This window comes from Pelecanus crispus, chromosome 1 (assembly GCF_030463565.1).
Source record: "Pelecanus crispus isolate bPelCri1 chromosome 1, bPelCri1.pri, whole genome shotgun sequence".
Lineage (NCBI taxonomy): Eukaryota > Metazoa > Chordata > Aves > Pelecaniformes > Pelecanidae > Pelecanus > Pelecanus crispus.
Genome location: NC_134643.1, coordinates 119,423,542 through 119,448,548, shown reverse-complemented (window position 1 = coordinate 119,448,548; position 25,007 = coordinate 119,423,542). Strand labels below are relative to the sequence as shown.

General features: G+C 39.7%; 1 protein-coding gene across 11 annotated transcripts in view; it reads left to right on the top strand.

Annotated features, from left to right (window-relative positions):
• Positions 1–25,007, top strand: part of APP (amyloid beta precursor protein) — a 190,244-nt gene that overhangs the window by 130,151 nt on the left and 35,086 nt on the right. For all 11 annotated transcript variants that reach the window (XM_075728035.1, XM_075728033.1, XM_075728027.1 and 8 more), the window contains 2 exons: positions 7,881–8,009; positions 10,101–10,200. In XM_075728035.1, the coding sequence (XP_075584150.1) occupies positions 7,881–8,009; positions 10,101–10,200 (229 nt within the window). The remainder of the gene's footprint in view (positions 1–7,880; positions 8,010–10,100; positions 10,201–25,007) is intronic.

Sequence of the window (25,007 nt, the reverse complement as noted above, 5' to 3'; positions counted from 1 at the left end):
GCGTATATATACATACACAGAGAGAGATATGTGTTCAAAAAGTATTTTCTATGTGCTGTTTAATCACTTGGACATATTGCCTTGTACTTGAATTTGAACATTTCCCAAGATTTTTTAGACTTCTGGCAGGCCACTTGAAGCAGCAGGATTTCATTTTACTCTTGGATGTCTAGAAATCCATGACCAATCTTTGCCTGCAGATCAGTTATCATAGGAGTACAGTGAGTCTGGCACTTCTGGTGTCATCAGACTGATCATGGATATGGTGCACCATCGTGATTGATAAAATCCTGATCCACTGGGAACTCCTGTTTTCTGTATGTATAGGTTATATGGTGCTTGTGTTCAAGGGGTAGCCTCTTCCAGGGAGCTGAAGAGAAACTTCCTCTGGCTCGCAGAGTCCTTGAACTATGGACAGGGGGAAGCTGGAAAGCTATGTGAGGAGAAGTTTCATCATGTACTTGCTCCTTTGAAGGAGGCTTTCCTTGTAGGATATCAAGATACAGGACTAGGGGAACCTTTGGTCTGGGCCAGTAGTGTAGTCACTGCATTCTTATACATGCCTAGAAAATCAGTGGTTTTCAGTGCCATTCTACCTAAAACTACAAAATTCTAGGAATCCTTTATGAATAGCTTCTGTATGAGACCAAAATCTTTAACTGCAGGTTTTTTCAGGTGTTATGCAGATGATTGCCCAATGCCAGTGTCACAGGAGTTCTTCAGGGTACCACTCTGGGCAGCAAGGGAGCCAGGGAGCATGTAGAGATGAAATTGCATAGCTTCAAGGTCTACTAGAAAACAAATTTGAGCAAAACCAAGTATTTGTACTGTTGTTCTGTTCTCAGAAGCACTGTCATGCAGGCTGCCCAGATATTTAAAATTTGATCCTCATCTCTGATTCCTGGTGCAGCTTAGCTGTGCTTTGTTGCCTTTGAAAATGGGATGCAGCTGTTCAGTATCCAGTGTCAAAATACTGTATTGTTTCATCCTGCTTGATGGCCTTACTACAGAAAAGGAGGATTAGTGGCAGCTGGAACCAATATGCCTCTAGTTTTTAAAACAGTTGGAAATTTTCCCCTTCATTTTGCAAGTTAAACAGAGGAATTCAGATCCATCATTCTCTGTGAGGAGGTTGATTCTGTAATTTGTTTATATTCCCTCTTTCACGTGCATGTCAAATTTTGCTGGATTTATGTCTCCCTGTTTAATCTTCATTGGTAAGAGATGCACATTCTCTGTGGGAAGCCGGTGGCGGGGGGCAGAGAAGCAGAAAAGAAATCCAGCTCCTAGTGGTGAAATAAAGGGTTTCAGAGCAAGGAAACGTGCAGGAAAACTTTGAAAGGTAATTAATTAACCTCCTTCCTTCACGCACAGAGTAAAGTGAGCATATAATGATTCAAATCAGTTTAAAATGCTTCTCTTTTAATTCAGCACTATTTTTCTGAAATGTAAGTTATTGCCAGACAGAGTAGGATCATTAGGATCAACCCTAGCATGTACCTTAATCCATTTGAATATTTTTGCCATGATTTTTTTTTTTTTCTTGTTGCCCGCAGAATTTGCTCTGGTACCTGTGTGCTATGGGAGCAGTGTCTGTTCATACGGAGAGAGCACAGTGGGGGCTGAAACTAGGCAAGTTTGGCTATTTGGACGTGGAAGAGGGATCTGCAGAGGGGCCCTTACTCAGTGCCTCTGTGCTTGGGAAGCTCAAAGCCTTTCCCGAGTCCAACAAAGTTGCTGTGGAAATATGCAGTTGGAGGCAGGCCAAAGCGTCACTGCTGGTCTGGTGATAAAAGTCCTCCTGTGCAGCAGGAAAGAGCAATCCAGCTCTAATGCTCCACCCTTTAGCTTCACTCCTCTAAACCCATAAACTTACAGCTCTGGAATTTCTCACATACACTTAACTTGGTCGGATTTTGTGAAATAGATGGCATGGATTTCAGCTCTGCTTTTAAAACAGGTCAGACTTTGAGAAATCTGGTCACCTAACTCCGTTTTCTAGCAGCTTCTGAGGCTTTTATTGTGAATAAAACCAGACTATCTTTTTTTTTTTTCCCCAGTCTGTGGGCTTGAGCATATGGTATAGTCATACACCTAGGCTTGCCAGTAGGTTTTTTGTACGAGCGAACTAAAGACAGAAGAGGCAATTCCAGATGGGTATTAAGTTCTGCAAAACCATGGCAGGTTCATTATATCTAAAATGCCAAGTTTTAAAAGAGTGAGCAGAAACAAGATTTGTCTTGATTTTCCAAAGTTGAGTAAGTTCAAATCCTGAAAAGCAAATAATGAGATTGAATCAAATACTGTTTCCATTTTATTCTACCCCAGGAAAAGTCCTTGGGCGGGTAGGCAAAGGGAAGTTTTGAGTACCATTATAGCTATGTATTTGTGATATGTGGGATAACATGTTTTCTTATAAATTAGCAGAAATTATGAGAAGGCATCTTTAACTCCACATGAAGGGTAGCTGGATGGGGCTTTAGTTGTGTCTCACCCATGAGTGAGAAGTCTTGCATTCATCCTAGCTAGCCTTTCTTGAATGTTCCTAAAATGAACTACTACGACTGTGTCAAACATGACCTGCAAGTTAATAACGCAGCAGGTAAAATATATACCTAATATAATACACAAGGTATTCCTAATAAGTGAATGAAAATAGCAATTGTTGCACATTTCAAGAGCAGTAATCAGAAAGGACTGGTGATTGATTTTTCTCTAAAGACAAGATTAAACAGCACAATACAGCATTGTGAAACTTTCCCCTCTGATTTAGAGAGAATTTTGATCAAAATGACAAGCCAGCCCAGAATTTCCCATGGAAGTTCCATGGCACAGAGCCGGGAAAGTTGTATTTTAAGTACACAGACGTGCTTTAATATGATTTTTGTGTTGTTTCTCTGTAGTAAGTATTTTGGATTTCCATGAGGAGAGTGTTATATTTGTAGCAATCCGAACTACATTTGATGTTCCCATTTTCCAAGCTCAATGAAATCGCACTGTTTCATCACTCCCTTAAAATCTGAAATAGTAGACTAGGATCAATGTAGAGTTCATGGGGGAGGCATCTGCATGCATATATATTCATATTTATATTTATGTGTATGTATTTCATTTACTAGAAACCGTTTTCAGGCGTTTTAGATCTCATCTATCATTCCTTTATGGGAGTGACATGATCTCGATGCTGATGTCACCTGAAATAAAGGCACTGGATTACAGAGTCAGTGGGGCTGGAACTCACCACCAGGTAGCCAAGGAGCCATCCGCAGTTTCTACTTCATTTGGGCTTGTGTCTTGTACAGTTGGAAACCTGTTAAGCAGCTGTCAGGACTACCAAGTTAAACTTTCAAACCAGGGCGTTGCAGCACAGGTCCTTAACTCTGCCCTGGTGCATATTTATATTCACAGAAAGAACGGTCTTCCAAATAAGAGAGTAGGCATCTTCCCTACACTTTGGGTAGAAAGCCTAGATAGTCTATGTAGACCGCATACATAGTCTGTGAATCTATCTGTTGTGTACCAAATGAATACATGCAAGTCCCAACATACTCACAAAAACTATATATGAAAAAATACTTTGATAGCATTATCCAGCATAAACAGGATTTTAAACTAACAACTAAAGTACCCACAGACAAGAGTACATCTGTTGGCCTGTCACGATAGCTTGTGAAAGGGCTGTGATTGATTTGTGCTTAGTTTTAGATAAAAGTAGGTGTTTGAATCTGCTGAAAAGGGGGAGCTTTAGAATGACTTTCATGGGAGCAAACAGCATGACAGTGTGTGCTTGGAATAGTCAGAAACGGCGTGTAACAGCAGCGTTCACGCTGCTTCACCCTGCATTGCCCGCCGTGCGCTTTGTTAGATGCATTCTGTCTTTTTTTCTGCATTTGCCTAAATAGTGTGTGCCATGAGACTGAGGACTCATGAAATAATATGCATTCTGAATTTGGTGCTGGATCCTGTTGCTTAGGAAGTCACTGGCCATTCTTGTCACTGGATAAATGACAATCACCAGCAGCGTCAGCCAGGGTGACTAAAAGTATGGGAATAAAGGAAGTCATGTTGGGAGTATCTTGGTCGCTTTCAAAGAAAGAACAAAAAAATCAAGCCAACAAAACAAGTACAGGCAACTGAAAATAGTGGAATTATTTCATGAGGCTTAGGTAGCCCCTGGTGGCTGATACAAGTTAGTTATTCTGCAAGATGGTTTTTATTAGATGACTACAGATGTGAATACATTGAGTTTTCCCTTGTAAAGCACACAGCAAAATTTCAAGTGCTAAACCCAGAATTTTTTAATGAAGTTTGGTGGTTGGTGGTTATGAAGAGCAAGAGTTGCCAGGCTAGCCCTGGGATGTGTCAGCCATTTGTTCTTATGCCGTAGACAGTGTCAGAGCTCAGGCCTTGGGAACTTAATTTAGCTGATAATAACACCACTTGCATATATAATTTAATCTGAAGATTCCTGCATAGGGTCAAAGTAATAGATAGCCGTGGATATAACAGCTTCAGACACAAGGTCTGACTGCATCTCCTCAGCCTGTGGAGCATTCCCTCACCTCTGTGCTTGACCATTCATTGTGGCCCCTCTGCTCTACCATCACAAGAGTTCATGTCACTGCTCAACATAGTAGATTTGGGGGTGAATCCTGCTGAAAGTATCCGTGCAAAAAGTGCTTGTGTGGATGAGATTTTCAGGCAGAACCATTTCACTCCATAATGACATTTAAAAGAAAACGTGCAATACATTACAGAGGTGGGACTTGGGGTGAGAGGTACTTTTGCTGATCTGGAAATTTGTTAAAATTGTGCAAGCAGTAGGTCTACAGTTCTAGGCATTGAGGAGAAAATGATAAATTATTTCAAATTTTTGGTTTTTTAATTTTGAAGTTACATTCAGCTATAAAACTTGGTCCTCATTTATGGTAACCACCAGACTCGGGTATGCAAAGCCCAATGGAGAGCTGTCACTGCCCATCACCAGATGGCCATGGCCCTGAAGCTGTGAAGCAGTAGCATTGCAAAGTTGTTGGGAAGGTTGGAGGTCTGACCTGATCCAGCATGACTGGGACTTTGGGCAGTTATGTCTACCTACATACAGTGAGTTTCTAGTGGTTTTCCTTGCTTGAGAAAAAGCAAAGTCACTGCCCCTGTAAGGAAACACCTAACATTTAATATTCTTTCTGCATTGTCCTGTACTTTAATTATGGTTTTCTGCTGCCATTACAGGAAGATTTCTTGGCCAGACATGCTATAGACATGCGTATCCATTTCTCCTTTATAATGATAAGTTTGGGGCATTTCACAATGTTATAAAAGGCACTAAAGGTGGGCCAGTTTACCCAAGTGGCTACTACTGTTAGTGGTATTTGACAGGTATTTTCAAGATTGTTATCCCATTAACAAATCTGCTTGTGATGCTTAATTTAAAAGTTTCATTGACATATTGCAGTGAACACAAACATACTGAGGGAAAAAAATATATATACCCTTCTGGTGTTAGACATGACACTTAAATTGGAATATCTCTTGAAGAAATAGAAATTAATCCTTTTCTCTTTAATCTGCCCAAACCTGCTATCTTGATGTGTCTTGGGGCAAGGAAAGCTGAAGTGTCAGGAATGGTAACGTTTTCTGTCTTGAAAATTTGCTTCTTGTTAAGCTTTCTGGTCTTCTAGCCTTTGTTCCTACAAAGCTTTACAGTTGGCATCTCAGTTTGTTTTGCCACTACCATAATGTTGTGAGGATTGCTGACTTTCCAGAATTTGTCCACAGTTTCTTGCAACTTGATCCCAGGGTGCTTGGCTTGTGGGGCTTGGGGTTATTTTCCTCATGAATGAATTTTCAGTCATGGACCCACTAAGTTTAATCCTTTGGCAGGGAATGGCTTTACATCTCTCTATTTCTATCCAACAAATCTTCTTCAAATAACCTTTGTTTTACTGTCTAAGGACACTTTTAAATCTGTTGCTTCTCTTAAGCTGAAGAGATTCTTAAATCTTTGAGCTCTGTAGCTTAGTATTCATCTCTTGTGTAAATGTTAAATTAGTTTAGGCTCTATATTTGTCCATGAATCTAAGTCTTCTTAAAGCTTCAACTTTGCCCACAGTTCTTCCTGCTTCAGAAAGCTGTGCACGGAGCCTCTGATGCTTATTTTGTCACTTCCCCACCTTCTTTCCTGTATCCCTGACAGTGCCCAGACCAGCTGTTCACCACTTCAGCTCGTTCTTTACTCTACTGCACAGTAAGGTCACCTTTCCCTTTCTTCTCACCTGCCTCAGCTTCATGCTTTTCACTGCTTGGCAGCTTCAGGTAGGATGCACAAGCACAACAGCACAAGCAGAGTTGGGGGGGAAAAGGGGGTGGATTTCCAGAATCTAGCATAAACACTGAGTTAAAAATTAATGTCTTAGCTGAATGCTAGAGAACACTACCCTGTTTTGGCACTGTATTATGGTACAGAGTAGGAAAGTACATAAAAATACGTGTTTCTTAGTCTTCAGTGCTCTACCATCAGTCTGTATATTTTCATATTCCCTTCAGCTATGGACCTTTCCTCTGTTTGTTTTCAGTTATATGCCTTAAGGCATATATTTGATAGTTTTTACTAATTAAAGTCACCTGCAATATATATACATAGGCTAAGATTTTTGCAAAATCTGGCACACAAGCTGAGTACCTTCAACCAAGTAGGTTGTCCTTTTTTAAAGTTTTGCAGTCAAGTCTGATGATTATTCCTTGGCTTAGATAGAGTAGTGCTTTCACATGGTCTTCTGTGCAGCTGTTGGGCATGTTACCTTCTGATTTGAATCTGAATGTGTGCATTCGGTTTACTGCTGATAATTATCAGTTGTAATCTTTTTTGTTGCCAAAGTTTTAAGTGTAGTTGACAGATGTTGATATTGGTTGAGTGTTCAGCATAGCAGAGCATATATGGAGAATCTTTGAAATGCTTCCAATGGAGTCCAGGTTTTGGGGGATCTTCTGGGAGGTATTTGCCTGGTGGTGGTGAAGGTTGCAAAACTGGGAGCTTGGATCACGGGGGGCTTTCTGAGCTGGGGGAGAGGAGTAGAGTCTGATGGAAAGAATGGAAGCAAAGCCCAAAGGAAATCGATGTTGGGTGTCCATTAACTAGCATACTAAGGTGACACTTGCTGTCTTGTTGGGGCAATAGTATAGCAGTTAGACACGGAAATGCAATAGCCAAACTTCCCCTTATGGTCAGGGAGGAAATCTGAATGCCCTTCCCAGGGACTTCATCATACGGGCTCAAGCTGCACCAGGGGAGGTTTAGATTGGATATTTGGAAAAATTTCTTCATGGAAAGGATAGTCAAGCATTGGAACAGGCTGCCCACAGAGGTGGTGGAGTCAAAAGAGGCTGGAAGAGTTCAAAAAATGGGTAGACGTGGCACTCTGGGACATGGTTTAGTGGGCATGGCGGTGTTGGGTTGATGATTGGAATGATGATCTTAGAGGTCCTTTCCAATCTTAATGATTCCTAGTTTTTGCTTTCATTATAAATAACCCAGCCACCAAGCCAGGAAACATGAAATTACTACTCTGCCCTTAATTGGTTTAGTGGTGGACTTGGTAATGTTAGGTTAGTGGTTGGACTGGATGATCTTAAAGGTTTTTTCCAACCTAAACAATTCTATGACTATGATTCTATGATCTACTACCTACAACTACTATTCAACAGTGCATCCTGCCAAACGGTTTGAGTGAGTGGATGATCCTTACAGTAGTCAGACTTGCCTTCAGAAGACAGCTGCAGGCACCGGCTGGCCAAGTGCTTTTAGTTTGGGATATATCTCCAGTGCAAGGAGCTAAAACACTAAAGTAAACTGATTTTTTTTCCCTATTTCTTCCTTGTAGCCTCGTCACGTATTCAACATGCTGAAGAAGTATGTGCGTGCTGAGCAGAAGGACAGACAGCATACTCTCAAACACTTCGAACATGTCCGCATGGTAGACCCAAAGAAAGCTGCCCAAATCAGATCTCAGGTAATCTCCACTGAGGGTTAATGGGGCTGTGTTTGTTCATAACCATTGTGAAGTTTCTGTCAACCTATTTTTTAAAAAATACCTGAGTCCTTTCTGTGGACAGCTTTACATGCAATAAAAAATAATTTGCTTTCCAGCAGAAGATTAAGGCAAAGTGATGGAGGAGTAGGGTGGGTATAGTTTGTCTTCTGAGAACTGAAAAGCAGGTTTTCTGCCTATCCAGACAGTGAGTCAGTCGTGGGCATTTCCTGAGGAGCCCTCTGGAGCATTAATGCCCAGAGCCTTTATTAGTGCTTTGGTAAATAATACCTCTGGGAAAATGTCAGCAATAGAATTAGCGACCACACATGGTTATGCTTCCCTCAGCTTAAGTGGCAGAACCAGAAGTATTATAGCCATCTGACTGCAACCAGCCTTTCTATAGTCATTGCAGAGGTACTTGTAGTGTCTATAAATGTGATTACTGCAATGCACTCGAGTTTAACATGTTCTTTTAAAATAGGCACTGTAGTTCATGGCATTTTAACTGCTGAATGTTACCGCAGTCCTCAACGTGTATGTTTTGGAACAGCTTTTATGTTGCCTTCGTAAATCATGGAGGGTGAGAAAGCAAAGGAAAAAAAAGACTGAAGATGGCTGGCTTTCAAAACAGCAATTAAAATTGTAGGCACAATGGATAAGCTGTAAAAAAAGTGTGCCGTAATCTGCAGAATCAGCCTCTGTTCCCTCTGCAGGATGCAATGGGAAGCGCTGTTCCAGCCACAGTTTTTTGAACTGACTGGCATCACTAAAAGCCAGATCAAAACCATATACCTCCCTGAATGGCACAATTTACATGTTAGACTTCTCAAACATTTATTCCAGCCAGACTTGTACATTGAGGTCATGCTGTCTTGAAATTGCTAGAGTTAGAAATGCACACTTCTAACAGTCTTCTGCAGTGGCAGTTGTCTTTCCCTTGTCTTAAACGCTAAAGCATGTCCTTTTGCATCTAACATGAGTTTTTAGTTTCTAAAACACTGGATTATTTAATAACAAAAACGAGTGAAATTTTGCAGACTAGAGATTGTGTGGCAGCACAGGTGAAGAATGGAAACTGACAGTTAGATCCAAGAAGTGCAGTGTATTGTTTAGTGTATCATCATAGGAGGGAGTATTTCTACAGTACCTTTGCCTCTTGAATTGGTCAGAAGGTTGGGGGAATGTAGGCTGGAGGATCTGATGGGGCATTTTTTTCAGTGGAAAATGGAAAAACAAAATATTTTGTTCAAAAGCATAAACACTATATTTCAATTTGAAGAAATCATACCATTTTTTTCATTGAAATTGCTCTCTGCAAGCTGTTTTCCTCTTCAGGCCTAATTGCCCTGTCAGTCTTCTAAGATGCACCTCAATTTCCCTTTCTACTGAAGAGGGGTGATACTTGTGGAGAGTACCCTGGGGGAGTATCTATCATGGGATGTCATGACTCAACCCATAGCGGTATGCTGGAACCTGAGGCAATAGAGTTGTAATCACATGAGACAATGCACTAATGCTTCTGGGTGGAAATATTTTTGTTTTCAGCTGAAAATGTTTGCAAATATTTTTACCAAGAAAATTGGAGCTTTTTTCAGAGCGCGCTGTTTCTTTTTGCAATATTAGGATAAAGAAAAAAAACTAGCTGAAACATTTTGATGCAGCAATCATTGTGCCTCTCTTGGTTTGCTTGTTATGTGGAAACTTATGGGTATGAGCAAATGTAAATATTATTGAAGAGTAAATGAGGCTGTGGATTTCTGCCACAATAGCTGCTTGTGTACATGCTCTGCCCCACAGCAAATGTAAACGCCTACTTTAAATTACTGCATTCCCATGGGATTTCAGGTAGTTGCTACAGAAGAGTATCTAGAACACTATTTTTGTAGCAGCTGTAGGAGAGAGGTGAATTTGGATTTGACAATGGATTTGACAGTTTTAGTACATAGAGCATACTGAAATCTCATACCTAGCACAAGTGAAAACTGTCTTGGTCTCTATAACCTATAAAATTTGTAATAATGTCAAATTAACAGTAGTATTCCCCTCCTCAAAATACTTTTATTTCCATAGGTTATGACACATCTACGTGTGATATATGAACGCATGAACCAGTCTCTCTCCTTCCTCTACAATGTGCCTGCTGTGGCAGAGGAGATCCAGGATGAAGTCGGTATGCAAACTGTTCATGTAGAAAAAGGGAAATATTTCTGTAATGAGAAATTAACACCAAAAGCTAAAATACATCTTACTTCTCCTATTGATATACTGTCCCAGCTGAAAAACAGGAGAGTAAACTTGCCAATATTCTTAAATTATAAATTAAATTGTAATGAATACTTGGAAGACAAATCCTGTATAGCCCGTGCTGTGGCATCATCATATTGTTGTAAATGTTTTCCCTGAAATACGTTAATTTACATTTGGAGCCTCCGTGCTATATGGAAGATGGAAGCAGCTATTGACAATGAGATTTAGCAAATCCTTCCTGGGTTAGGATATTTAATTTACGTGGTAAGTATATACATTATCAGATGTAGACATTTTGGAAATCCCCCAGCTAAAAAATTAGTTGCGGACCCAAGCATCTGAGAAAAGTCTAAGTATGAACTAGAAGTTGCTAAGTGCAGCTTGGCAGTATCTTACTGGTCATGCATTTAGTTCTTGGTTAGTTGGTCAAATGAATATCTCCTCTCCTCCCATGTTTTCCAGCACACAGGCTGGGCTATGGACCAGTCAGGTAGCAACAGTTTCATGTTTGCATCTTCCTTGAGTGCTGTCACAGCAGATACCTGTGAGGGAGAATGGTATTTCCTCCTGTTCAGGTTCCTGCTCTTGCCTGTGGCATCGCTGCAACAGAGCAGGCAACTTCACTTAGCCTATATTAATTTCAGATAATAGCCACAGCTCTGGACATCGTGTTGCTAATGTGCTTCTTTCAGAAAAATAATACATGGATAATGCAAAGGCTGGAGCTGGCATGGTCATTGTCTTTGGAACAGCTTTTTTCACAGGATGTGATACTCTGCCAAATGGCAGTTAATGGATTAGTTTCACAATAACCAGCTTCAGCTGACTAAATAAATTATTGATTTCTTTAAAACGCAGGGGACGGAGGTGTGCTATTGCGGTAAGGATTACGATGCATTTAGGACGCAGGGAGGGGATGGACAGGGAAGTGGTGGATTCATTTGCCCAAAGCACAGGTTAGGAAGGAGATGTGCTTCTGCTTGTGAGGTAGCTCGAGAGGCCTGGGGATGAGATCAGGAAGATGGGGAAGAGGTTGGAAGGAAACAAAAAGATAGCTGAATTAGTCATTATCCTTCACCACCGCCACAATTATAAGGCACAGTCAACAGTCTCAGTCTGTAGTTGTACAGAGCCGTTTGGGAACAAAAACCAGAACACCTTATTGATCATTTGAAAGCATATAATTTCTGTAGCAAAGAAGATGCTAATACTGTTAGGTCTTCGAGATGGTCGGTTTGTTTTCTTTCTGCACCACTATCATTCCCTTTTTTTGCTTGAAGTTTCGATTTCTTCTTTTACTGGTAATGTTAATGCTTGTCGGTGAGGACATTTTTCTAAATTTTCTTCTCCCTCCTAAATACTAAAATAGAATGGGAATTTCAGAGGCTTTGAAGTGACGTGGGAGCAAAAGTATTAACTGCTAAGTGGTTTACAAAAATCTGACTCCTAATCTCAAATGTAATACTAATTTTTAGGGGAAAAAAGAACCTAAAATTAGTCAGGTATTGTTTTCTAACAAGATGAGAGAAGCTAAGATATTTCAAAGAAAAAGTCTATCACAGTTTCTTGGGTACTTTTTCCCTACCTTGATTTTTTTGTGGTTTTGGGTATACTAAAAACTCTTCAAAGCATTGCAAAGTTTAAAGCAATGAAAAGTAAGTTCTCATACTTGGAGTTACCAGGCAGCAAAAATTAAAGAAAGCACTATCAGATCTGGGCTGTACTAGATAAAATAGTTTTCAGTAATGAGAAGAAAGCCTGTTCTCTTTCAGTATGAACATCCTCCTTGTTGGTAACATTGGCTGTATACTTGTTTTTGCATATTGGTTTTAGTGAAAGTTTGTTGAGGTCATTCCCATCTGTTAAAGGAGACAGTGTCCTTCTAGCTTTGAGCACTGATCAGTCTGTTTCAAATTCTGTTCTGAAATTCTTGAATTTCTGTTTTGAAATTATTGATTTTTTTAGTCTCTGTATTCTTCCTATACCCATGGAAAAGGAAATCTATTACAGCTGCAGAATCTGTGGAGAAGTGAAATACTAATAAAATTGCACTTTGTAACATGCCCAAGAAATATTGAAACTGTCATTAAAAAGACAAATGTTTCATTAAATACCTTTTGTTAGAACCATTGACTTAGAAAGTCTGAGTCAGTGGAAAAGTTGAAGAAAAAAATACGCAAGAACATCTCACACACACAGTGTCTGAATAATAAGTTACAAGTAAGGAAGCACAGTTGAAAATAGTTCTTAGGCTGAGATGCATATTAGATGGCTAATGTTTTAGTTCAGGTTTTTTGTTCATTATACTTTTGGTTTCTAGTTCCGTGCTTTGCTGCAGCGTTCTTCATGAACAGTTTTCACCTTGAGGAATGAATAATCTTTGCTTTGGAAGACACAGCTCTGACAAAGGTAGTTTTTCCCTAAATTGCACAAGTAGCTCTGTGAGCAACAAAATAAATGAGATCTAGTTTCCTGTGAATTTGTACTGTGGGTTTCATTCCTCTAATATCTAATAAGGTGCTGGGTTTTACTAGATTTTCTCATTGCTAGAAATATTATGCCCTATTTTGCACAGTTTCTCCATTATTAGCTGTTGACAAATTTGAATCTCAGGTCTTGGGATTTAATTATTTTTTTTTAAGAAACTAAACTAGAAATACATTAAAATTTCCCTTACTTACTTACTGTCTTCCTGACAGTCCACTACCAAAGGCTCATCTGTGAAAAATAGGTGGTGTTCTGTCATTGGAAGGTATATGTGCCTGAAGATACGGTGCACACTTGTAATTTCTGTCTGTTATTTTTGAAGTCTTAATGCTGAGCAATGGATTTGAATTATATGAAATAGAACCTAGAGTTATTCCTGGGGCATAGCAGCTGCATAGAGAATGTTTTCTTCAACAACCTGAAGATTTTTTAATTAATATTTGGTGATCAGATGAATCACAGTCCAGCAGTTGGACATTTGAAGTTACTTTAAAATACAGAATATGTTTGGAGTTCCTACCTCAAAAGGCAGGTTTACAGGCATAGTTTTAAGGTGCGGAATCCGAAATACAAAATCCAGCTTCTACACTAAAAGCAGCCTTTTAAAACTTCTGGTTATTTTCAGAACCCCAGCAGAGATGGTGGCAGGAAGTTAGGGTGAAATTTAAGAGAGTTGTAGTCCTTATCTGCAGGTGTTCATCACCAGCTGATGTCTGTTGGCTTAAACAGAAGATGTCTTGATTTGAGTGTATAGATACGTAGGAATACCCACAGCACTCTGGAGGGCAGAAAGCAGCACTCTACATGAAGTGAAGATTTTTTTGCTAAGCATTTGACCAATGTGTAACGTGCAAATGCCCCGTTAGGGTGACAGGCAAGTGTGGTAGCAGCGAATTCCAGAAGTGTAAGGAAGAATACTGCTGGCATTTTCATCTTTTCAGTCTTTTCATTCCTGTTGGGGCAGGGGAAGAAGGATCAGTGTTAAGAGTTGCAGCAAGCGGTCTGTCCGACCATGCCTGTATGACAAAGCTTGGAAAGCATAAGCAGGTCATTTGTGTAGGAGACCATTTGGCATTCTAGCTGCAAATGATTTCTCAAGGGGCAGTGAGGCAAATGTGCTACAAACCAGGTCACTCTCGGCAACTGATGCAGTGCTTGGTGTTAAGTGGTGTTTCTCATGGGCCAGAGTGTGCCCCATGAATAGGAGAGTGGCACAGAAGATCTGAGACGAGAGATTTATTTGGACACTGTAGGTGACCAGATTATTTGGTTACTGTGGTATTTGCACCACCTTTTCCCTTTGATAAATCTCACCTACTATTTAATATGTACAAAAGCTCAGAGACAGCAATGGCAAGCTTTAAGAGAAATCAGCAGTTCCTTTGAGCACATCCTGCTTTAAATCCTTATTTGATTAGACTGCTTATCCATGTATGTAAAAGGCAATTTATTGCTGGGAGTGGCACAGCAGGCAAAGCTTCTGAATCAGAAGCTACGTCAGAGCTTTGTGCATCAGTCAAATGGGCAGGCAGTGAGCTGAATTTTTAATTGTGTCTTTGCTGCTCTGTTTCCAAGATGATGTCCTCAACTCCACGTTTTCTAGCCCACCACTGATGAAATATTCAGCACTGTCTACCGCAACAGCATCATAACTAAGCTCTGAAACATTCAGTTATGAGCAATGAGTAAGAGAATATGATTTCATCTGTCCCTTGACAAATAAAATCAAGCTATTGTTATTTCATTTCTCTGTTCCACTGTGCCTATCCCGTTCTTCTGCAGCATGTTCTGGATGCCATGCTCACATTATATAGCTGGGAGAGAGGACAAAAAACAAGCAGACCCCAGATCACTGCTTGCATTCAAATGCATACGGTGTGCTGTGGGTCATGTGCTATTTCAAGTATTTGTGTGCACCAGCTTAGCATGACAAAATTTGAGCAAGACAGTTTTGCCTCTTAACATTTGGTTCACAACTTCCTGTGAAGATTTTTTTAAGTGTTTTTAGAAAAAGCTGTAAATAGAGGACAAGGTACAGACTAAAGATGTCTGAAGACTTGCTTTCTTTTAACCCTTCTTCTTCAACCATTAGATCCCTATACATGTCAGTCTGCATTTGCAGAGGGCAAAGTTAGCGCTACCTCAGCTGGTTCTGGTCTTTCAGCATTTATAAGACTAATTGTTGATTTCTTGTTTCTAGCTGCTGATTGTGACCTGTAGTCAAGCCACAGCCTTGCTGTATTTCATGCCCTGAGTTGAATTAGGATGCTGTTCTCTATTCATTCTGTGGTATCCTTCTTAAGAAGTTTTGAGGGCATTAGCTGCTTGCCACAGACTGACAGTCCAAAATGACAGCCATTGTGTTTTGGGGATTTATATTGCAAAACCAAAACACGCTTCTTGGGGTCTTCGCAAAAGCAAATACTGTGTCTGACCTGTTTGGTGCCATTTGTTTTGTGATTGTTTTCTTCATCCTCTCCCTTAAAATGTTACATTTTGAGTATGTAATTAGTAAAGTCTTTCAGACTTCTCAGTGTCTCATTTTTCTGTAACTCTTCCTTGTACTTTCTGTCTTAAGATGTAGCTGAAGGGAAGAACTCTACCTTCAAAAAAATATTTAAAATCATGAAGCAATGCTTAGGATTTCTGCACCTTTATTTGAAGCTGGGTTGCCATATTGAGGTATCAGAATAATAAAGGGAAGTTGACATACATTAAATGTGTCAATGGCTTGTTAAAAGGATGTTGTAAGGTTGCCGAGGGTATTGGAATGAGATCATACAGAATGGTACAGTTTACATGAAGTAAGAACAGTAATTACCTTATGACTCAATTTCAGTACATTGCACTAGAAAATTCATGAAATTGCTTGTTGGTCATGGAGATGGCAGTTCTGGTCTGCTTCATGGGAAGCAGTTCTCGTCTTTCTCTTAGACTAGTGGCAAAAGTACTGGTAGCAGTTGCTTGATGTGATTAATGTCATGTATCAGAGTGGTTATAATGCCTTAATTTTTTTTTTTTTTTTCTGGTGAAGGAAAACAGGGATGTTGAAGCATGGGTAAATGAATAAGCACTCCAGGATTTATCTGTACTGGGACAGACCAAGTCCAGTGAACTGGCATAGAGAAAGATGCGGAATTGTCACCAGTGGTGGTCATTCTCAGGACAGTTGAGTTTTGCACCAGCTGATTAACCTGCTTAAATCCAGTCAATGTAAATCCTCCTGGGTCTGTCTACAGTAGCATTTTAGCTCACATAAGAGTACATTTTGGTAACACATGTCTCAGTTGTCCCTATTTACTGTGTTGTTCCACGTCACAACTTGCTGGTGTAAGCATGGGCTCAGACTGTTCTTGAGAACGGGCACTGGAGAGGCCCATTTGGTCATTAAACACAGCCACTTCCTAGCAGTAGATGGGGGTGCAGAGAAACACGCTGAGGACTGGGAAACCAGAGATGTTCTTTCTGAAGAAAAGCAGTTCCTCTCTGGTTTTGGTTATCCATACTTTCCAGTTAGTATTTCTTTTATTAAAGAAGTCAAATGGAGTTGAACTTTTTACCCAGGGTAAAATAAACAGCCACAAATCCAGTGTGCAGCTGCAGTAGTTATAGAAGTCTGTAGCTGAGGAAGGTTGGACAATTCCTGTTATGTTTTATACTTTCTTCTGTTCTGGAGGTCAATGGAATTGTAATTTCTAAATTGCCCTAGGCACTTGGCTAATACTTCAATTTTGGACACAAGGGAGTGTCATCTTTGCCAAACCCTAAATGTTGGATTTCCACCCTCATCTCTTTAAAACCAGTATATTTTTCCATGGCAGCAATTCTTCCATTCAGATTCGATGGGTATATCTACACCATACAGAAATTTCTCAGTAAACTTTAAACAGATTTTCTGGAAGTAGTACAATTATGTGCAGGTCTTACCCTAAGGTACTGTAAAACCTCCCAGTTTTCAAGTGACCATTTGGTGTGTCTGTGCTGTATCATACAGGCTTACCGTTCCTCCCGTTCTGCTCTGCCCTTATTGCCCAGAAGGATAATGCAACTGGAACAAGCAGTCAGAAGCAACTTTCAGAGAAGGTGTATTTGCACAGGTACCCTGGAGTGACTTCCAGCACTAACTATCCCTGTGCTTTCTCCCCATAATTGACTTGACATATTTGTGGAAATCCAGTAACCTTAGCTTTCCAAAGAAAAATTTGAATTTTCTGTGAAGTGGTTATTTACCTTTAATCTTCTCCCTTGGAGCCCTATAGCATTCAGTTGAATAGATGATTTGTTAGAACTCCAGCAAAAAATATATTGCTGGGTCAGTGGTTAAAAATAGCAGAGTTTTCTCCCACAAACGCAATTTTGTGTTAAGCTTTACACAGCAGCGTTCAGGTACTTTTTGTATGCTTAAATACTGACATGATATGGCCCAGGTGGACTGCCTGATAAGCACTTAAAACCTCTTCTGCCCAAGGACGTTGTTTTTTAAAGCATTTGGCTAGGTTTTTGTGTGTGTATATATATATATACACACACACACACACACACACACAATTCAGCTTTTTTTTGTTCAGGTTTTTTTTTTTTTTAATCATCACAAGCTTATAGTCTTTACTAAGCCACCAGTTTTGCCACTTTATTACCTCTATAAAATATTTTTATAATGATTTAAGTGTCATAAATAGCTCAATAAGGTACCATTGAGGTATTTGTTGGAGCAAGGTGATGTGTTCTGTTTACATGGGGAAACAACCAATGTCACAGAATCACAGAACGACTGAGGTTGGAAGGGACCTCTGGATGTCATCTGGTCCAAGCCCCCTGCTCAAACAGGGCCACCGAGAGCCAGTTGCCCAGGACGGTGTCCAGATGGCTTTTGAATATCTCCAAGGATGGAGACTCTACAACCTTTCTGGACAACCTGTGCCAGTGTTCAGTCACCCTTACAGTAAAAGAGTGTTTCCTGATGTTCAGAGGGAACCTCCTGTGTTTCACTTCGTGCCCACTGCCTCTGATCCTGTGACTGGGCACTGCTGAAAAGAGCCTGGCTCTGTCCCCTTTGCACCCTCCCTTTAGATATTTATACGCATTGATGAGATTCCCCCCCAAGCCTTCCCTTCTCCAGGCTGAACAGTCCAGCTCTCTCAGCCTTTCCTCATAGGAGAGATGCTCCAGTCCCTGCATCGTCTTCGTGGCCCTTCGCTGGACTCTCTCCAGCGTGTCCATGCCTCTCTTGTACTGGGGAGCCCAGAACTGGACACAGCGCTCCAGGTGTGGCCTCACCAGTGCTGAGTAGAGGGGAAGGATCACCTCCCTCCACCTCCTGGCAGTGCTTTGTCTAATGCAGCCCAGGATACCATTAGCCTTCTTTGCAGCAAGGGCACGTTTATGGCTCATGTTCAACTTGGTGTCCACCAGGACCCCCAGGTTCTTTTCTGCCAAGCTGCTTCCCAGCTGGTCAGCCCCCAGCATATGTTGGTGCATGGAGTTGTTCTTCTCTGGGTGCAGGATTTTGCATTTCTTGTTGAACTGACTAACTAGCCTCCCTTAGTGTGTTATATTTTAATAGGCAAAGGTAGTTGCCAGCTGGAATGACAGTTCCGTGTTGCTGAGGCTTTGTAAGTTCTGCACGCCATTTGGGAGCTTGGAAGAGCTGAAGAACCTCAGTTCCTTCTCCAGGTTAGAGACTCAGCTCTGTCTGCTAGTAAATTATGTCCTTTGCCGCAGCTTGGGAGAGAAGGAAAAAAATCCTGGAAATAGATCCAACATTTTCCTCTTCTAAGCATCTTTTATTTTCTGTCCAGATTATTTAACTGTCATAGAAAATTAGGGAGAGAATAGTAGATGATTAAAATAGATATAAATGCACTTCACTGACGTTGATGTTCTCAAATGCTTTCATTAGTAGCATGCTATATCCTCCCCATCTTTTGTAGCTAAATGGTCGATTTTGTCTTGTCGTGGGCACTAATGTTCTTGAGAAAAGATATGTGTCCTGATTTTTGTGTGCACAAGCCCTCTTTTAATCTCATAAATATCGTGCACATGACTTTAGTCAGTAAAAGAGACAGCTTCCTCCAGATCTTACAGATATTGTGAAAAGGATAAATGGCTTCACATGACTTTGGATTGGGGTGGCTTTTTCATCAGGGAGAGACATGGGGCATCTTGTTTTCCATTCAGAAATTTGATCATGATTACGAAGTTTATTAAGAGAATATTTTTCCTCTGGTTTGAAAAACACTGTTCTGTTTCGCTTGCACCTTTAAGGAAATCTGGTCTCATGATCCAAGTGTTAGAACCGAAAACCGGGAACTTCTGATAATAATTATGGACTCATAGATTATAAACAAAGTAACTTTTTAATCTTCTGGACATCTGCTATTTCAGTGGGTATTTAAATCTTTCATTCTAAATAATTCATCCTTTAGCAGGAGAGGTTTAAAGGTGTTGCCTTGATCTCCTTCAGGAGCTGATGGCTAGAGCACTCTGTCCTGCGTTGGTAGATCCTTCTTGAAGTCTCTATACTGTATCCTTTCCATTACTCTAGCCTGAAGTATTTTTTCATAGACACTTCTCCTTAAATAGCAAGTTATCATCCCCACCGCAGGTCCCACAGGAAGTTTATGACCAAGAGACCACTCTGGGCTTACAGTGGCAGTAGGCTGAGGCTCATACCGTGCCCATTTCACAGCTGTTTTATAAATATGCCTCTGGAGGAGTCTACAGGTGACCTTGTGCACAATGGAGTTTCATCCTAGAATTAAGAAAAAATGAACTAAACTTTGAATAATTGTCCGATGGTCGGTTGTATTCTCTCCTACTTTTTCTTGCTTGATTGGATACATGGAAGTAGGTGGATTTGATGAGGATTTTCTTCTAACTCTCCAGTCATTTCACATGTCATTTTCTGGTGTCATGGAGACAACAGGCTGAGAAATTCTGTCTTGGAGGGCATTGTTTCTTCTGGTAGAGGGGCTATAGTTGTATGAAAGTGTTGACTCTGTAGGAGCATGTGTATTATTTCAAATCAGTATACCGGTATGTTTGATTTTATAAAGCATCGTAGGTCAGGATTACCTCTTCGTTACAGATTTGTTCATAAACATCTATTTGAGTTGATTTCCTGCTCTATTGTGTCTTAGGTGTAAGTGAAAAGAAAAGCTGGAGCACTCATTTTTGAGACGATACAGATAAAGCATGTGGTGGTACTGAAATTTTTTTCAAGTCTGATTTTACTGTTTTATGAAGCGAGTTGGCTTCTCTCCGCCTTCTCTTTTGTGGTGCCTGATAATTGCTTTTGCCATTATACTTCAAGGAATTAATAAGTTAGCTCATCATGTGCCAAATGTAAGATGTCATTCTTTTATTGGATGGATAACGAAAGTCTGAAAAAATCTTGCGGTTGTCCTTGCAAATATGATCTGAGAGCAGGTTAGCTCAGAAGAGCCTGAGTTTCTGAATGCATAGTTTCCATTCAGATGGGAAGGCACTGGCTCTGTGAAACATTGCCCACTCACAGAAATGTCATTATGCTTAGTCATTGAAAATTTTCTTGATGCAGTGAATATACATGTAATTTAATTAATAAATATGTCATCTTCCCATCATCTTAAATCAAGTTAATGATGTCAGTGTCCACGAGTACTGAAGCAGCCCAAAGCCATGGGAGCACAGACAGTCCAGCCACAGCTTCCGCTTCATACTTACTGTTGAATGATGGGTTTGCTTTTCCCAAATACTTGGTTTGGAAACACAGTTGTGTCATTCTGTGTAATTCACTCTAAGACCAGATTCCTAATAGGGAGTATTAGATTGTGAAAGAAGTAAATTAATCATCTTCACTCTTAGTGCCAGCAAATTGCAAGTGTCCAGTAAGTACCAGTTACAGACTGTCTGCACAAGCTATATATTATAGCTTTATATTTATTATATATTACAGAGCTAGCATGTCAGTTGTCGTTCCCAGAGCAGTCTCTGGATTTGTTATCCAGGGGAATTCAAACACTGAAGTCTGAAATGCATCACTATGGGCAGGTATCGGGGGGGGGGGGGGGGACTATATATGCCTCTAATGCCAGTGATGTACAAAGTTTTGCTTTATTCAAGCATAACTTCCTCTTCAGATGTGCAGAGTGAAAATTCACAGGTGCTTATTATGGCCAAGAGTCTCTGACCTGTTCTTGCTAGGCAAGCTCTTACTGTTGGGATAAAAAGGGAAAAGAATTACTGAGGATATGTGATTTTGCAGAACAGCTGGATTGATGGAAGTGTTTCAGTAATCTCGTAGCAGTCAGTTCCCATGCATGTGGGATTACAAATGAAGCAATCTTTCATCAGCACAGCTTTCTCTTTCTGTGTGATTCTCACATACCCCATTTAGTTGAAAAATGAATTTCCCTGAATAGTGTGCTACCTAGGCGGGGTTCCAGTCCTTTCACTGTTCTGCTTCCTGCTATTAGATCATGCATATGAAAAATAGCGTAAAAGCCATCAGAACAGGTCATATCCCACTTAATGGATACATTTGTTAAATTTAATAAATGCATCTCTTTAGAATACTTGGACAACCCAGGATACTTTTGGCCTATCAAGTGCTAAAACTGCAGTTAATAAATAGGCAAAATATATAGGCATCTGGAGCAGATGCTGCACAATTCAGTTTCGGTGCATACTCATTTAAACTATTATAAGTGAGTCAAATCGAAAATACTCTCTTTCGACCAAGGGAATCAGGTGCAATGAATTAATGTTCAGATTTATATATTTTTATGGATTATTTAGGGATTCCCAAGCTGCCTCTGAGTTCAGTACACATCAAAAATTGTTGTGGGATTTGTACTCTGACCTTGAGAAGTGTTTATAGAAAATGATGGGTAACTGACTTCTTTCAGGTGTTAGAAACTGGTAGAGTTTTAGGTTCTACTGCAGTTTTGAGTTTTACTGTGTAAGGTCAGCAAATAAATCTGATCATTTTTATCAGTAAATAAGACCGATAAATAATTTCTAAATAAATAAATAAAATTATTTTCAGAAAATAAGACAATAACATGCTGTAGCAGTTTTTTCATATAAATGCTTTTTTGCAGGGCGGTTTCACTTATAAGCCTTATAACCTACTTATTTAGGATGGAAATGTACTAGGCTTTTTCTACTTCACACAAGACTGAGGGGGAATAACAAGTGCTGATTCATCTGGCAGAAATGTCAGTGACAATTGGGGGGGGCTGTTTATTTGTTTTAATTTAGACTCTTCAGCCTATTTTGAAGCACTTAATGATATGTTAATTTGCAATTAAATGTGGAGTTAAATTTAAACCTGGGGAATTTGTCACAGTGCCTTATGTGGATCAGGATGATGACATACAATGTATGTTCTTGATTGCAGTATAGAGTTTCAATTACATTTTTTCCCCAAGCATTTTTTTAATATTTCCCTGTCTACCTTGATGTTAGGTTGCCATCATCACACCTGGAGAGGAACTTTCCACATGCTAGTACAAACAGCTATGTTTCATTCAGAATTTTTACCCAAAAGACTAATAACATGGAAGTAGGATTTTTCTGCATTTTAATCGAGAACTTTTGAAGCTATGAATGGTGACTTATTTTTCTGAGACAATATTATTAATTTAACCAAACTGAATGAGGAGGGGGTGAGAGGAAGGGAAGGAGACCACAGAAATGGACAAAAAGGCTTGCAGCTGTGAAAGGGAAAAGCAGAGTCTTTAATTTCTATTTAATAACTCTTTTTCAGAGATCACACAAGCTTCTGGTTTTGGATTTACTTTATCCCACAAACTTCCTTTAATACTCTGCTTTGAACTGAAGGCAAAATGCAGTCATTAATCAAATGACTGGCTGTTAAATAGTAAAAAAATGATAAATGTGCACACATCTATAGCCATATATTGATACTTAATTTTAGTTAATAACTAATTTATGTGTCTGTCAGGTAGCTAAGGGTCTGTAGTAATTATAATACTCTTTTACTGAAGGTGAAGAGTGTCATAGCAGCCTTCTTACAAAATTAGACAAAATTTCAAGACCTTGAGTTTCATAGCAGGCTGTAAAAATGGGAGAGGATGATGCTGGTTCTTGATGGAGTGACGTGGGAATTCTCATGAACCTTTGCTTAAAGGTCTCTGCAGTTGCATAGCGATGTACAAAACTAAATTTGCGTTGAAGTCCATCCCTAATGAAAAAGACATCTAGGTCATATTGAAATTAATCATTACATGGTAATAAATGTTTTCCTGGGTTGGATCTTCCAAGCTTTCTCATGCTTTGCATACTGTCCACTACCAGAATACTTGTTATAATATGATCTACCTGCAAAAGGACAATTGCTCTGTATTGAAGTTAAAATCTTTGGGGGTTTTTATAATTTAAGTCAAATAGTCTGCAAAGCAAACCTAACTGAAACATTATTACATGTACCTGCTTACAGGAGGAGACTCATTTGGGTTGTTTTTATGATGTGATTTGGGAGACATTGAAACCCACATATGCTGAAAGAGCAGACACAGCAAGAAATGGGAAAGAAATTCAAGTGATAAAGTTGTGACTTTTTAAAAATATATTAGAAGCATGTTCTTTTTAGTATGGTTCTAAATATTGCAGCTATTCTTAAGTTCAGAGGTGTATTTCTTCCAAAGTTTGGTTCATAGGCAACAGGGTATCGTCTAAGGCTGTGGGGTGGTTATTCTCTTAGTCATTTCTAGGAAAAATTTCTTAGGTCAGCTGTTTCATAATACCTTAAATGTTCATTTTCTGAGGACCTGAAAAAGGCAAAGTTGTTTCACTTTATTGAACAGGATTTTCGTACACGTAAGAAATTTCTGAAATCTGAAAAACTACTGCTGCTACTTACTCTTGCCCTAGTGGTGATGTCTCTGAAGGACAGAAAATAAGAACTGTGAAATACTGTTTTCCATGGTTCTTGCTCTTTCAGTCTCAGTTTAACCCTGAGAGAGAGACATACTGCACTGTAAAAGTTTCCAGATAAGACCACCTGTGGTATAATTTCACAGGCTAACCAGGAGAAGAGAAGCTTAAATCTGGCAGGGTGGTTTCCCTGTCAATATGGATCTGAGCATTACAGGTTGGGCTCGTTTCCAGTATTTCAGTCATGGTCTAGCATATCCCCATTTTATCATCATCTTCAAAGCATGCAGGCAACAAAGCCACTCTCACACCTTCCAGTAGGCAGGTCACTTCCAATAAAGTTCTTATCAGAGTTGCTTTCTAAATTGTATTTGACTTGTACTATACAAATGAATTAGTTCAACACTGAATACCACATAATTATGTTTTGCAGCTTGATGATGTTATAATTATGACACCTAGTAGTATGTAACATTATAGTCTTATAATGCTTGATTCAGCAAAACACCTTATAATAACAATATGCTTGCAATTCAGTGAAGCCTAACTATGGTTAGGCACAGACCTCAGTGTGATTAAATTTAAGCATGTGCTTGAAATTTCCTCTGTCGTGGGCAGAGGCTGGAGGAAATACCCATGGCATTTTCTGGTATATTCTCTTCTTTCACCTCAGAGGAGGAACTCCTACTTGATGCAGTAGGTTACGTATATGAAACCCACAGGATATACCAGTGACTTAACTACCTTTCTGACTCTGTAGAGTTTGCATTCATTGCAGGTACAGAAAGCCCTTTGAACCATAAGTGTTACCTCTCTAAAACACTTACTTGTGCTACTAATGCTTTGTATTTTGGAGTTCCCTACATAAACCCTCGTTTACAACACATCTCAACATCTTGTGGGGAAACATACATGCTTTCTGAATGTGAAATATGTCTGTTCGTTTGCATCAAGTTTGTGCTACTAGCGTAACTGCGGGTTACAAGTATGCTGTCAGTAAGAGCTCTAATATAAATGCAGATAGACAGGTAAATAATGTTTTGGGTTTGTTTTGTTTTAAAGTATTCGTTCACCAAGACAAAGCCTTTAAGGAGGTCTTGTTTTCATATTTACCAGTTTGGGGGAAGTTTTGATTCATACAGCTGACAAGATGCAGACATTCAAATTTAGTTAAAACCTGACTGCATTACATCAGTGCAACTCCTTTGGGCACATGCTGGTGTTGAAGATTATGAACTATGACATATTGAATTAGCCCATAATGTAGGCGTACAACTGGAAGCTGCATCTAAACATGTTACCTCTTATCACATGCACTGTAATAAATGATTGTGTGAATGTTCTTAGTGAATCCTAATTATG